We start from the raw sequence: 15,067 nt of genomic DNA, 5'->3' as shown, positions 1-15,067 counted from the left end.
GTTATATTGCACGTACTCGTTATAGACTGAAGTTCTCTGTAAAAAAAATTTCACTTAATTTCATCAAGTAGTTTTTATTTTACAGCAAAAACAATTTGTTATGATACCGAGCAAAAGGTTCGATTTTTAGGAAGAAAAGCTAGTAATAAAGATGGGGAGGGAGTGTCGGCGCTTTAACTGGAGTTATCTCCCTTTGGCGTGTTCAACAAATTTCGTAATGGCTGACTTCAACGCACTCTCATAAGAATGTGTTTTTCTGCTGTAAAATAAAAACTACTCGATCAAATCAAATGAAATTTTTTTTCGGAGATCTTCAGTCCAAAACAGATACATACAATATAACTTTTATTTCGATATTTTCATTTTTTTAATCTCTTGACTAAACTGTACAAGTACTACATATATTTATAATATAAATTCAAATAAGAACTCATTTTTATAATTTCATAAACATATTCATTATGAAATTTCAAATAAAATAAAATTTTATTTTTTTTTAAATTTTGTTATTAAAAGTGCAAATAATGTTATTTTTATCTTTTTATAATTTTGTTAATATTTATTGTATGTTTTTTTTTTTTTCACTTACATTAATTCCTAACAAAGTATATCGCCACCTGGATGTAAGGGGCTACTATTTGGGGCCATGTCTATGAAAGATTAACAAGATATTTGTTTATGTTACATTTAAACTTCTGCATATCAGTACAGTCAAGAAAACAGGTAGCAGGAAAGAAATTCCAAAGTCTAGCTGTACGAGGGAAGAAACTATTAGAGTAGAAAGCTTTCTGGTATTTACGGACATCAACAGTGAAGGGGTGTGATTTTGAGAGTGTTACACTTTTTAACAATATCCTTTTCTTACATTTTATTTCAATAAATTGCTTCACAATAGAAATACTGAAGGGCAATATTTTTGCCTTGTCATTGCTTCCGGTAGCAAATATGCCGGAAGTTAGGAAGTACATTAGCTGACTATAACCAAAAAAAGAGAAAATATTTATACAAATTACAATTTAGTTCTCTTTTGTCGATCAATAAAAAAAATCCAGAAATTATAAACTGTCATTTTGTCAGGGCTTTTGGCTATGATCAAAATGTAGTATCTGTTCACTCCTAGGAGGTCATCATCCTAAGCATTATCTTCTTTTTCGAGGGGCTCTGGGTTTATTATCACCTGGGGCATCCTGGGAGAGCTGTGTTGACACAACTATATGTTATTTTTGCTTGCAATCAACTGTTCCCTTTTTTGGGAAATGATTTATTTCCACATTAATAATCGACCTTGTGTCTAACTTTGCCCACATAAAGAATCAAGAAAAGGGACATAAAAATATAAACAACATATCAATATAAAAAAAATAAAATTTAGACTTGAATTTCTTAAATTAGTTTTGTTATTTTGGGATTTTCAACTCATTCAAAAATTAGTCAAAGAAAATTTGTTAGCATAAATTATGTAAATAAATTTGTTAAATATTGCTAACATAAATTTCAGAAATTTTTGCTAAATTTGGTGAATAAATTTGTAAACATAAATTTTGCAAATATTTGCTTTCTTCATCTTAAAAAAGGGGCAAATATGTCGCATAAGTTTTCGAGAGTTGCGGAGTAAAGAAATGGTTGGAAGCATAGCTTTAGAATGGTCTTCATATCACCTAAACAAAAAATTAATTTACAAATGTTTTTGGCATTAATATCTATTTTAAACAATCCATCGACTGGTTTATGGCATATCAACCCTTTTTGGGTTAGTTTATACTGATGGATAATACCTATTATATAATAACTGCTTGATTAAACACAGATTGCTATTTTACCACTTGGTTGGTGAGAGGGGTTCATACCTATGCCCCCTTATGAATAAAATCTCATTAGGAGACGAAAATTTGTAAATAAAACAAAAAGTAAAAATCAAAATTAATCAGAATTTTTAACCCACTGGATTTTTAACCAATGTTTTTTGGCAATATTTGTTTTTTTTTTTTTAAAGGAAATAAAGAAATAAAAAAAAAGAAAAAGAATCCAAATTTGTCTCATTATTGAATTCAGTTCGGTTGAGTTCCTTTATTCTGTTCTTGTTGGACAGTAGTGGTTCCTGCTCCAGGATCTGCAACGACTGCAGTTGCTACCCCTGCAACCGCAGTCCCAGTGGTATTCATACCCCGGTTATGAGTCCGTTCATGGACTTTGAGGTTCGTCTGATGCGCAAAACCCTTGTTGCACACACTGCACATGAAGGTTTTGCCAGCCTCGCCCGTATGCAACCGCTCGTGGCACTTGAGATTCGTCTGGTGGCTGAAGGCGTTCTCGCAGTACGAACACTGGTAGGGTTTTTCTCCAGTATGTGTCCTCTCATGATCCCGCAGGTTCGTCTGATGGCTGAACGCCTTCGGACAAAACTGACATTGGTGAGGACGCACGCCTGTATGAGTCCGCTCGTGATCGCGTAGGTTCGTCTGGTGTGAGAACGCGTTCGGACAGTACGAGCAAACATAAGGTTTCTCACCGGTATGTGTTCGATGATGATCTTTAAGGTTCGTCTGATGCGAGAACGCCTTTTCACAATAGTTGCACTGGAACGGCTTAAGCCCCGTATGTGTTCTCTCATGGTCTTTAAGGTTCGTCTGATGCGAGAATGCTTTGTCGCAGTAGCTGCACTTGTAAGGTTTGACTCCTGTATGTATACGTTGATGGTCTTTAAGGTTTGTTTGGTGCGAAAAGGCTTTTCCACAGAATCCGCAGTGATACGGCTTTGAACCGGTGTGGGTCCTCTCGTGGCTTTTCAAATTCGTCTGATGCGAGAAAGCTTTCCCGCAAAACAGACATTTAAAAGGTTTCTCCCCTGTATGTAGGCGTAAATGTGATTTCAGGTTCGTCTGGTGAGCAAAGACCTTCTCGCAATAGACACACCGGAATGGCTTCTCCCCAGTATGGGTCCTTAAATGATCCTTGAGGCGGGCTCGTATTGGAAACGCCTTCCGACAGAACGTGCAGTAAAAATGCTTCCCGTCATCGTTCATTGCAGCCGCGTGCTGATGGTTAATCAGATCCGAACGCCGCGTAAACAGCTTGCGGCATACGTCACATTTGTGCTGCTTTTCGTCCTTCTCGTTTGCTGGGTGAGAAGACGTGAACAGGCCAAGTGACGCCATCATCGGCGCTGTAGCTACGTTGTTTTCATTGTTGTTGCTTGTGTTCGCCCGCATGTTCGCCGGGCTGACACCACTACTGCTTAACGTCACCTGACCTTCTTCAGCTGTACCAACAACACCGCTGTTATTTCCGCTGCCACTAGGCAGTTGAGGCTGCCTTTTCATTAACATTATATTCATTGCAGCAGCATGCACTGTTTGCATGGTATGCAGCGTACTTGCGTTCAGACTTGTGTTCATTATTAAGTTTGATGAATTGGTCGGTAGACCAACTCCAGAACCAAGGACAGTTGTATTATTATTAGTACTAGTAGTTGCAACTATTGTACTGTTTGCGTTACTATTATTATTACGGTTTGTAGTGGTCTCACCATCATTACTATTATTGCTATTATTATTATTACTATTATTAATATTTGCATTTAGAGCCATGTTAAGATTTACATGGCTTAACTGGTTTTTGGTATTATTTGGCATTGTATTCATACTGACTATGTTTACGTTATTGTGATGGTGATGATGCTGCTGATGATGATGATGCTGATCAGCATGATGGTCACTTTTCAACAACGTCTCTCGAAAATAAGTGTCACTGTTGTGTAACGAATCCAAATTATTGCTGGTTCCGCTACCTCCAACCGAGAGTGGCGGAGTCGCGGAGGAATTCATAGTTGTAGAGGTAGAAGTGTAAATTGGCTGCAAAGACTCCATGGTCAAAAGAAAATAATTTATAATTTATACGGGGGGGAAAAAAAAAAACGGAAATGTAAAATGTTTGTATCAAAGTTTTGTCTAATGTTTAAAACCGTTATGAGAAATAACCTCTGACATGTATCATTTTGAAGAGTCAGGAGTTTAAAAAGGAATTAATTTGATTCTGTGGGTTTAAGAAAAAAAAATTGTTCACGCTTAATTAAATATTTAAACTTTTTAGATTTTAGTAAATTTTCCATAAAAATAGAGATTACAAGTACATGAAGTGAAGCACATCAAGTTTGGAGAAAGATGTAAATTGTAAATAAATCCAAATGGATGACAGGAAAAGCTTTTGTATCGGAGTAATTATTGTGTGGATTTTTTTTTTTTCATTGAGTGAAATTTTATTTTTTGTGTTTGTAAAAAGCTTTTGTATCGGAGTAATTATTGTGTGGATTTTTTTTTTCATTGAGTGAAATTTTATTTTTTGTGTTTGCAGAAATGAAGAGAGTTAATTATCTGAGAAGTTTACAAAAAAAAATGTTGTAAATTTTCCTGAATTTGATCTTTTCTCCTCCAAATTTCGACCATAAATTAATAATATATATATATATACACATATATAATTACATTAACAGAAGAGTCAAACCATTGAAACTGTTACTCAAATCAGAAGATTAAGCCATTGCTCAAATCAGAAAATTGAAACCGGTGCTTAATTTACAAGCTTCAAACCATTGCTCAAATCAGAAGATTCAAATTGTTGCTCAAAAACTGTTGCTCAAATCCAAAGTTTCTAGTTTATTATTTTTTCTTCAAAAAGATTGACTTATACCTTTTAAAAGTGAATTGGTTTAATGCAGCTGCATTATTATCATTGTTTTTTTTTATTATTATTACAAGGCAACAAAAAAAAGTTATAATATTAGCGACAAATTCAAATATCTTTGTTGTTATGGAATCCAGAACTTACAAAGTCAATTCATCAATAACTTTAGAATGGTGTTGCTGAGTGTATATTTGAAAATCAATTAGAATCATAAATTGATTTGATGCACATAGCGTGTTCATATATTGTAGTCAGAATGATACAAAATGTAATGACCTCAAGAGACGATGACCAAGTTCCTTTGTTTTATGGAAGTAAAGGCAGCAAACTTTTTAATCACATCATGGCAGAATCTGTGAAAAAAAAAAAAATGAAAACCAAGAATTAAAATTTACATTAAGTCAACTTTTTGTAATCATCTCAAAACATTTTTGAATCTACAACCAAATTATCATTTTCATTAAAAAAATATCATGTATGAAAGGAAAAGCTGGCCGGTGAAGGTTGAGGACTTGCGTTGCATGGAGAGAAATGATATGATGGATGAATTTTAAAGACATCTCAACAGTATAGGGAGATGTGTGCAAAGCAGGAGACTTTGATGGTATGACCACATTGAAAGAATGGATGAGAGATCTTTAATCAGTAGATGTCAAATGGTTAAGATAGCAAATTCAGTTCACAGAGGAAGGTCAAGGAAGACATATGGGGAAGTGATAAATATAAACCTAAGAGAAAGAGTGATAAAGACCTCGTCAGAGATAGATTATTTTGGAAGTCAATTTTTTTCAATATTTGGCAGCATGTAAAACAGACGTTAAATCAAGTACGATATTAATGTAAAAAGATGAAAAGAAGTTAGAAATATATAAATTAGACAACTCTGGTCTACTGGTTAAAGATCAAAATTCTTTTTTTTTTTTTTTTGTACTAAAGTGCCTATAAGATGCCCACACGTAACTGTTATTTTTAGTCGCGTGCAAGCGACTCTATAAGTCACTCCATCGGTCGGTCGGTCTGTCTGTATGTAACACTTTTGTGCTTGGCCTTTTTGGTTAAGATCAAAGGTCTGTTGTTAATAGATGCTATTCTTAGCTTTTTAAGCTTTTCTTGGCCTTTTGGCCAAGATTAAAATTTCCAATAGAGACGAGATGGATCAACCAACCTCACCATCCCCCACTTTTTCTTTTGAGTTGGCCTTGTGCCTAAGTTTTTTGTTCATTTTCCCTATTGTATTTTTTTCCTGTGAATAAAAATTTAATATCTCAAAGTGTAGTATCTGTTCCAGCAGATACTGCAAGCAAAGACCATATGTGGGGGCAACTCCACATATAAGACCCTGGTCAATGTAGGGGCAACCCTTCATACCAATTGTCAATATCTAGCTCCTCTACTCCCCGGGGAGTTGGTCCCCATTTCCCCTTCACTCCTCACATTAAAAATCGGCCTTGTGCCTAATTTGCTCGGTGGGGGAGCAAATAAATACCCTTTTCTTGGCCAAGATCAAAGTGTAGTATCTGTTCTTACTACATGCTGTACTTATGTTTGTAACTTTGTGATATAAAGTGGGGGATCACTTTTCTGTATTAATTTAATGTAAAATGATCACCCACTTTACAACTAGTCAGTCTCAAAGCCATTCAAGTTATTCTCCAGATCATTCAAGTTGTTTTTGAAGGATTCCAGTTATTTTTTAAGCATTCAAGTCATTCTTAAGGTTATTCAATTCATCCTTAAGTTCATTAAAGTCATTCTAAGTCATTTACTTTTTATTTATTTAAGTCATTTCAGCCCATTTTTTGGTCATTTTAGTTTATCTTTAAGAATTTCATGTCAATCTTACATTCACGCATTCATTCATTACACGAGAGCATGCGACTAATGGCTATTGGCCTTGTTTTTCCTTGACCTCCCCAACTTAAATTTATTTTAAAAGAACACCATCCACTCCCAAACTCGATCCCTATTTCTTTCTCCTCCCACTTAGGTCCCCTTCCTATTTAGAGATTGGTCTGCTTGTTTTTGATTCTGAACAAATTGGAAAACAATGGATGGTCTATTCTTTAGAAAAATGGTTGGGCAGATCTTACTAACTTTTTTTTGCCCCAATCCCAACATTGCAATGAATTTGTGCAAAAATAAATTTATAGAATAAAATTTAAATTTTCAAACACTTTGCAAATACTTTAAGTAGCATAGACAAATTAAATAAGCAAATGTGGTATTTTGGTGACTGCAATGATTATAGGCAAAAATAACAAAGAATCTAAGGATGCTTAATGTCCTCCATTTTTCCTACACTTTTAATGTTATTGTACATGATTGTTTAAAAAATGCATGTTTTTTTTTTTTTTGCAAATAAATAATACAAAATGTAGGATCTTTTCTTCATCAGTCAGAGATGAGATATCCTTCTTGACCGAGCCAATTTTTATTTTTGTCCCATCCAGAATGGGGGAGCTGGGTATCCTCACATAAAAAAAAAACGACCTTGTAAAATTGTTGATATAGATATATTTTGTTCATTAAGTCATTTTTTGTTTTAAAATTCCTGTTGACTTAACGCTTACTAACTGGTGACCCATTCATAACATTAATGTTTTTACCCATCTATTTCATTCATAAATTTAACTACATGTATATTAATTGTTAGTGTTGTTTTCAGCACTTTTTAAAAAAAGTCACTATCGTCAAAATACACTATTTGAAGTCAGAAGCGAAACTATAATGGGGCCACTGTAAGTGAGAAGTTCTAGTGAGACATTGTCAAATCTAGAGGCTTCGACAGGTTTCATCTGCTTCAGAACTTTGCTGAAGTCCTGAATTATTGAAGGTTTGGCTGATAACATTTCTATTTGGCTAGTAAATGAAAATATTTAGTTGTCGAAGGTCAACTAAAGATAAATTTATACGTAGAGCCCTGTACAAGGTGTATCGGAATTTTTGTAGGAATTTTTGACACCCCTAACACGAAACTGCAAATAAAATATAAAAACTCGTAATTTCTCTTTTAAAAGTGGGTTGTTTATATATTCAAATTTAAAACAAAAAAAAAAGTGTTTTTTTTAGAAATTTACCTGTTAAGTCCGAAGTTTAAAACCCTTTTTTTTTTTTTTCAAATCACATTTTTTTTTTTTTTTTTTTTTTTAAATGAAACCTTGCTCCTTTAATTGAAAAAAAAAATTAGGGTTTGAATTACATTTTTCGAGTAGTTATAAGCTTGGAAAGACAGGGGGTGGAATTATTCAATATTTTTCACAAAGTTTCTGACACACCTAGCCCGGTACACAGTTGAATACAAATAATAAAATCACATTATATAAGCCAATCATTAATTAAGTCTTTTAGTCAAACACATTTTGGCAGACAAAGTTCTTTTTCTCCTCCCTGTTTCTTTTAATGTTTCCTTTTTTACCTAACATTTCATCGACTTCTTTCTTTGGCAAAGAACCACTGCAGTAACTGCACATCGAAATTACCTTCTCACATCAAAATAGACTTTGTGGCTTAGTGGGGGATGCCCTTTTCTCTTCCCTGCAACCTTTCTCCCACAGAAGAGACATTGCGAGCCTGTCTTTGTTTTATCGATACTTCCATGGAAAGTGCTCGTCTGAGCTCCAATCTCTGGTCTCCCCTCACCCATCTTTCACAAAAAACACCCGTCTAGCTGAAACCACTGTCAATAATTTTCCCCACTCTTTATCTGTGCCTACATCAAAACGTAGATTCCATGAACAAAGCTTCTTTCTTAGAACTGCACGCCTGTGGAACTCTCTACCGCTTGCCTGTTTCCCACCTGACTACAACTTGGATGTCTTCAAGTCCAACATAAACAAATTCCTGATAAACCGCCCGCCCCCTTAAGTAAGACACTTTATCAAATCTCCATTACTAACGATTACTATGATATTATCCCATTGATTGCTGTACATACAATAACCCTTATCTCCGAGTGGCTTCCGGGCCTTGATAAATGGTGACTTCCATGTAAAAAAAAAAAAAAAAAAATTATTGACTTACTTTTAAACATGTGCAAGAAAAGTTATTTTGTAAAACATTTTAATCAAGAAGGCAGAGTAAGACACGAGCTCGACTTTTAATGAGAGAGAAATTCAGCTCCCCCAAAAGGAACGCTCTGTATTGGAAGGAAAATATATGAAATAAAAAATAAACAGAACTATATAAGAGGAAAAAACTCATTAATCAGAAGGGACCTTATCTAGGTCATCACCGGCTTCCCATCTGCTCCGCAGAAACCGGAAGTCAAAAAAGGGCAGACAATTTTGACTTTAATCATAGAATTTTATTTTAAATTTATTAATAATTAATTAATTGGCAAATTTAATTTTTTTCGATTTCTCCACTGTTAACTATCCTACATCATTACCAAACATGAAGTTTTTAAAAAAGTATTATTGTAATTAACACCCTCAGCTAAATGACCCCACCCCACCTCCGCACAATAAAAATGAGATTCTACTTTTTTTTAAGCGATTACGTGTGAAAACCTTGAAAAACGTGCCGGAAAGAAGAAACGAACAAAAAAAAAAAAAAAACAACAGTTGATAATCAGTTTCGCATATAAATTTAACGCATAATGGTCAGATTTTTCAGTCATTCTAGCGTTTTAGGGCAGTTATCTAAAATGCTATGGGAGATAAATTTTGTGGGTCTCGTTTTAGGGACTAGGTCTACTGTTTGAGGTGATTACATGTGGTTTTACGACCTTGCCACTCGGACTTGGGCCAGTAGTGAAAAAATTGGTTAAAATGTTAGAATGGCCCGGATGTGAGGCATCATTTTACGTTAAATTTATATGCGAATCCCCAGTCTAAATTCTAAATCACTTTTGTTTTTGTTCTTTCCACCAAGATTTTTTTCAGAGTGCTTGCACATAATCGTCTTTAAAAAAAAAAAAAAAAGAATCTTATTTTTCAAAAAGAGGGGAGGTTCAGGTAAGATTGCTAAGCTATAAATTTACCGAAAAAGCAAAAACAAACAAAAAACACATTTTGACGATAAAAGTAACTTCTTTGTTTTACAAATATTTTTTATTTTACTTTAATAAAATAAAAGAACTAATTCAAAAATGGGTGCTACTTACTGATCCGCGCTATTTTTTAAAATCGTATTTCCAAGTTTAATTAAAGTTTTATATGTTTTTTTTTTATTCAATTGTAAGGTTAAAGTATAGAATAGGTACAAAACACCCTCCCCTCCCCATGTTAAGAATGGCTTTTTAAATAATAACGTTATTATTTCAGCACGGATCAATAAGTGCACTAGTACTCAAAAATGTTTTGTTGAAATAAAATAAAGACTTTCGAGAAAAAAATGTCGAAAATTAAGAAACAATTTAAAACCAATTCTTTAAATAGAAAAATTGTAAAAAAAAGATTAATTTTAATTATCTTCATATAATACAGAAAATCTAATTCAATGTCCTTTTTTGTTTATATATAAAAAAAACATAGAATAATAATAATAAAAAAAATGAAATCGATTACAGGAATCGGTTTTAAATTGGTGGAAGTTAACGGATTTAAATTCAAGTTTCACACGAAATACAAAATCAAATATTTAGTTATCGGAAACATTTTCCTTTATCTATTACTTGTTTTTTTTTTTTTTTTTTTACTACGAAATAAAAGTTTAAAAAAAGGCATCATTTAAAAAAGAAAATAAATAAATTTTCATTCTTTTTCCTTCAGAGAGAAAAGAAAACTAGCCGAACGAACGACGTTGAAACAACGTTTCACGGTTCCGTAAAATCGATAGCATTTAAATAAAACAAAAACATATATATAGATATATAAATAAAAAGGATATCAGAGTTTCAAAACAAGTTTAAATTTAATTGTGTGATAATATTTCTTTGATATCATTTTAAGTATATTAAAACTGAGAACGAAAACTACTTACCTGGTGTGTGGGATATTTTCCTATTTTCTAAGGACGACAATTTGAACGAGACAAGAAGGGACACACGGACAGACAAAACGGTGCTCGCTTGTTGTTGACTCGTGTTCGACACCGTTTTGCTAAAAAGTTTTGTGTGTGTGTGTGTGCACGCACGCGCGCGGAAAGATCAAAGTTTAGTATCTGTGTTAATCTTGAAAGATCGTTCGCCCAAGCATTACCTTCTCCTAGAGTAAGGAGGGATAGTTTGTCGCCTGAGGCGTCCTTGCCGAGGAATGCCAATAGCTCCGTTTTGGTAATTTATTACGGAATATGAGCATCCTTTTTGTGTTAAAAAATGACCACTCCCCACATTAGGCTCAACCTTGTGTTATGCCCGACCCTCGTGGGGAAGCAAGTAAACGCAACATGTTTTTTTTTCTTTCTTTTATTTTTCTAACCCTGTTTAGGACGAATAGATGTTTTATTAATTCATAAACACAAAAGAAAGAACTACACCTCTTTAAAATAAAACAAAAAAGGTTTATTAAATATAAGAAGTAGTGATAGGACGATTCCAATATTTTTCCCAATTCCGATGCAATTACTGATTCCTATTCCACCTCTGATTCTTTATAAATCTCTAAATATGTAAGTATATAGTTTTATATTTCTTTGATTACTGTAGAAACACACATGTTAAATGTGCAGATATTTTCCTAAACATAAAAATATACTTGTGGGGTAAGATCTATCGATTTTAGCTTCACTGGTGGTTTAAAATCAATAAATATTTATTATTTTATCATTATTACCAGCAATGGAAGATGTTGCTTTAAACGAAATCAAATAAAGAAGACAATTAAAAAAAATCGTTTTGGCATCGGAAAATAGGCACCAATTTTTCCGATTCCAATACCATCAAATACTCTGATTTTTCCAATTCCTGATTCCGATTACTCGTCCCAACACTAATAAGAAGTAGACCGACCAAGAACAAGTAGTAAGCTGTTTCTTTGGCGAGGGTTGATATGCCGAAGCGTCCAATAAGTCATCAGCTTCTACGGCGAGAGTTGATGAGCTGTTGTGTTTAGTGGATAGAGAGAGAGAGAGAGAGAGAGAGAGAGAGAGAGAGAGAGAGAGAGAGAGAGAGAAAGGGAGATCTGTCTTGCTTGCTGGTTGAGTTCCTTCTAATGAGACATCAGTGCTTCTCCAAAGAGACCAAAAATAATTTCATAGGGGACAGATGCTAGACTCTTTCTTCCTCTGCTTTGTTAGAATTTATTTTCCTTCTCAATCCACAAAGCAGTGAAGTTTTCATAGAAACATGTGAACTCAAAATAATTTCTAAGCAATGAAAATTGCTCTAAACCTCATGAACAGCCAAAAGCTAGACACACAGAGATGACACGATCCATCCGCACCTAAAGACATCCAAGAATGTCACTTAACAACACCCCCTCGTGTCCTTTGGGCCAACGGAAACAAATTGCAAAAGAAAAAGACTCAACTCTCCCACATCTATACATGCTCTCACAAGAACAAGGTAAACCAATGCATAAACAGACACAATACCACGCTGCCAAAAGACTTACTTATATATATATATATATATAAAGTTTGTTTATCTATCTATCTACTCATTTGATGTAACAATAATGATGGTGATGATGATGATGGAAAGAAAGAGCATTGTTACGAAAAGTTGTTATGGTATTGATTTAATACGCGCACAATTATTTGTGCATTGAGTGCCACCAATTGATAGACGAACTCATCCCCTGGCCAGTGCAGCACGTGACTGAACCACCAGAGTCTCCTTTTTTCATCAGAGTTTCCTCCAGGCCAACGATGTTACATCTAGTGTGTAGTGATCAAGTTAGAGATCCGGTCGGAAAAGCCAAATGCGCAGGATACAGTGGAGGCAGTAGTGATGGAAGACTTCAAGTTTATGAAGATCCTCTCTGTGCAGTGGCCAGGTCTCACATCCATAGAGAAGAATTGTTTTGACCATGGCTTCGTAGATGTGCAGTTTTGTACAATGTCTTATCTCTTGGCGAGACCACATTCGTTTTTAAAAATGGATGAAGGCTGCTCTAGCCAGGTTGATACAGGTGATGATTTCGTCTTTCACTTGACTGGTGGCTTTAAAATTGGCACCACTGGTTGGAAGAAACGCCAAGGTAATCAACTTAAGACTTGGGTCATAACAGTCAAAGCAGATATGGAGATGATGTCCGATTCTTGCAATTTTGGTGTTTGTTGCTGGAACTGTAAATGGCTAGATCATGCTGTCAACTCTACTGCCTACTGACGAGAGTGGATGACTTTGACACGAGATGCGGTTTACACCATTGAAGCCAGCGCAACCCATCCCGGGTGAATGCCACTACAGGTACAGGTTACAATTATTTGTGGATATGATGAATTGATAAAGAAGAAATCTATTTTCTTCTCTGATAATCGGAATGATACCCAACAGCCATTAAAAACAAGCTAGCTGCAAAAGCGGGCGTCTTAGATCAGAAAATGTCTCTAAAAATGTCAGAAATTGCGCCTTTTAGCAATCTGACAAGTGCCATCTCAATGCCACCCGTGTTAAGAAAAACGGTTAACCTAATACGTTAGGGTGGTTGAATTTGTTTGTGAATCACCCAAAATACGGGTCAGATGTTATGAGTTTCTTTGGACAGGAAAAACTACTCTAGTGACAATTAATTATCTTCTCTTAACCTACTTGGTTTTTGTTGTTTCAGACTTATACGTAAAAAGATGGCTTTCCCTTTTATTAAAAACATTATGTCAGAATATGGTACAATTAGGCAATTTTGGTTTTAGAATAATGTTGGGGAGACAATGTGTAATGTTGTGACCTTTTCGACTGTGATCATAGTGTAGTATCAGTGTTAACTGTAGCAAGCAGGGCCAAGGGTCAAAACATTATTATTATTATTATTATTATTAATTGATTCGAGTGACGGCTGGTCACTGGATCAATTATTATGATTAGAAAAATAAACAATTAAATTGGGAAAAAATGATTAACATATATAATATAATATCGCAAAAGGAATCTGAAAATAGAAAATAGATGTAAACATTATTTTTAGTTTGGATAAACAAATAACTAGATTGGGGACGTTAGGTTGGTCTGAGACACATAATGATGTGACATAAAGAAACATGTGATGTATGTAGATTTGGGGAGATTCTAGGTAGTCATTAGCTGGACATCAGAGAGAACGGGCGATTCAAGATGACATGGGAAGTGGCATCACTTCGGAAAGCCAAGATGTAAGGAACGTGTAATCTCTGAAAATGCCGGCCAGATCATGAGAATAAATGTTCATAAATAATTCATAGATGTGTTGTGTTATTTACATCTGTTAAAAGAACTGTTGTCTACAACTGTTTCGACACGTCCATGTCAATCGTTTCCTGTTAGAACTGTTGCATAAATGTTAAAATATACACACTAGATGATCAACTAAATGATATGACGTATATGCATACACATATTTACACGTACACGAATATACAGATAAAATATAAAACCCAATTATTAAACATGTATGTTAAGTTTTGAGACATTGTGTTGAACAAAGATGGCGGCGTAGTTCAGATCAGTAACCAAGATGGCGACCAAGAATCAAATGCGGTCCGTCGAGTAGTTAACCTCTGAAGTTCTGAGATATTATGTTGAACAAAGATGGCGGCGTAGTTCAGATCAGTAACCAAAATGGCGGCGTAGTTCAGATCAGTAACCAAGATGGCGGCGAAGAATTAAATGCGGTCCATGACGTAGCAAATGGCGAACTGATTGAATCCAAAATTCGACGATTGTTATTATAATTTTGCGACGTTTTGATTGATTGTTTAGCACAGCCGTTGGTTATAAAAATGATTGGCGAATCCATTCGTCTCATACCCCCCCCCCATCACAAGTCAAAAACATTTTACAATGTACGTCGTTATAGAACGTATTCATACACCTGCCTATATATCAAATGATGTTAGGGAAACAATGATGTTGGGGAGATAATGATGTTGGAAAGACAATAATTGTTGGTAACACAATGATGTTGGAGAAACAGTGATATTGAGGAGACAATTGTTATATCATCGTCACAACGTATTATATCTCAATACTCAATTACGACAGTCACAATAAACAAATTTAGCATACGGTAGCAAGAAAGACAGGCAGAGTATTAAGTTAAATATTTACTGAAAGAAACGAAATGGATGAAAATGTCTCTTGTTGATAAGAAGTTTCTGAGAAGAAGAAAATAACAAAGTCCTTGTTATCAAGGTTTATTAGAGTGAAAATAATTAGAAATGTCTCGTGTTGACAGGATATTCTGAGATGGAGAGAATATTAAGGTTATTGTTATTAAAGTTATTAAAGGTGTGAATAATTTGAAATGTTTCTTGTTATTAAGGTTGTGGGTCGGTGGGCAAACGGCTTCTGCTACTATGAGAAAGAAAG

General features: G+C 34.5%; 1 protein-coding gene and 1 long non-coding RNA gene across 2 annotated transcripts; both read right to left on the bottom strand.

Moving 5' to 3' along the window:
* Nucleotides 1-1,379: 1,379 nt before the first annotated feature.
* Nucleotides 1,380-4,001, bottom strand: LOC145242595 (uncharacterized). The gene has a single exon (XM_080105702.1). It carries the CDS (start codon nucleotides 3,864-3,866, stop codon nucleotides 2,049-2,051), a length of 1,818 nt encoding a protein of 605 aa, XP_079961828.1. The 5' UTR covers nucleotides 3,867-4,001; the 3' UTR covers nucleotides 1,380-2,048.
* A 194-nt stretch (nucleotides 4,002-4,195) lies between these two features.
* Nucleotides 4,196-10,706, bottom strand: LOC145242596 (uncharacterized). The gene is made up of 2 exons (XR_013862771.1): nucleotides 10,603-10,706; nucleotides 4,196-5,033 (listed from the first exon to the last, which is right to left on the bottom strand). It is a non-coding gene; the product is annotated as an uncharacterized LOC145242596 (long non-coding RNA).
* Between the last annotated feature and the right edge of the window lie 4,361 nt (nucleotides 10,707-15,067).

This window comes from Euprymna scolopes, chromosome 21 (genome assembly GCF_053919585.1).
Source record: "Euprymna scolopes isolate OS-2025 chromosome 21, ASM5391958v1, whole genome shotgun sequence".
Taxonomy (NCBI): domain Eukaryota; kingdom Metazoa; phylum Mollusca; class Cephalopoda; order Sepiida; family Sepiolidae; genus Euprymna; species Euprymna scolopes.
The sequence above is the reverse complement of the archived record's forward strand: the minus strand, read 5'-3'. Positions and strand labels throughout refer to the sequence as shown.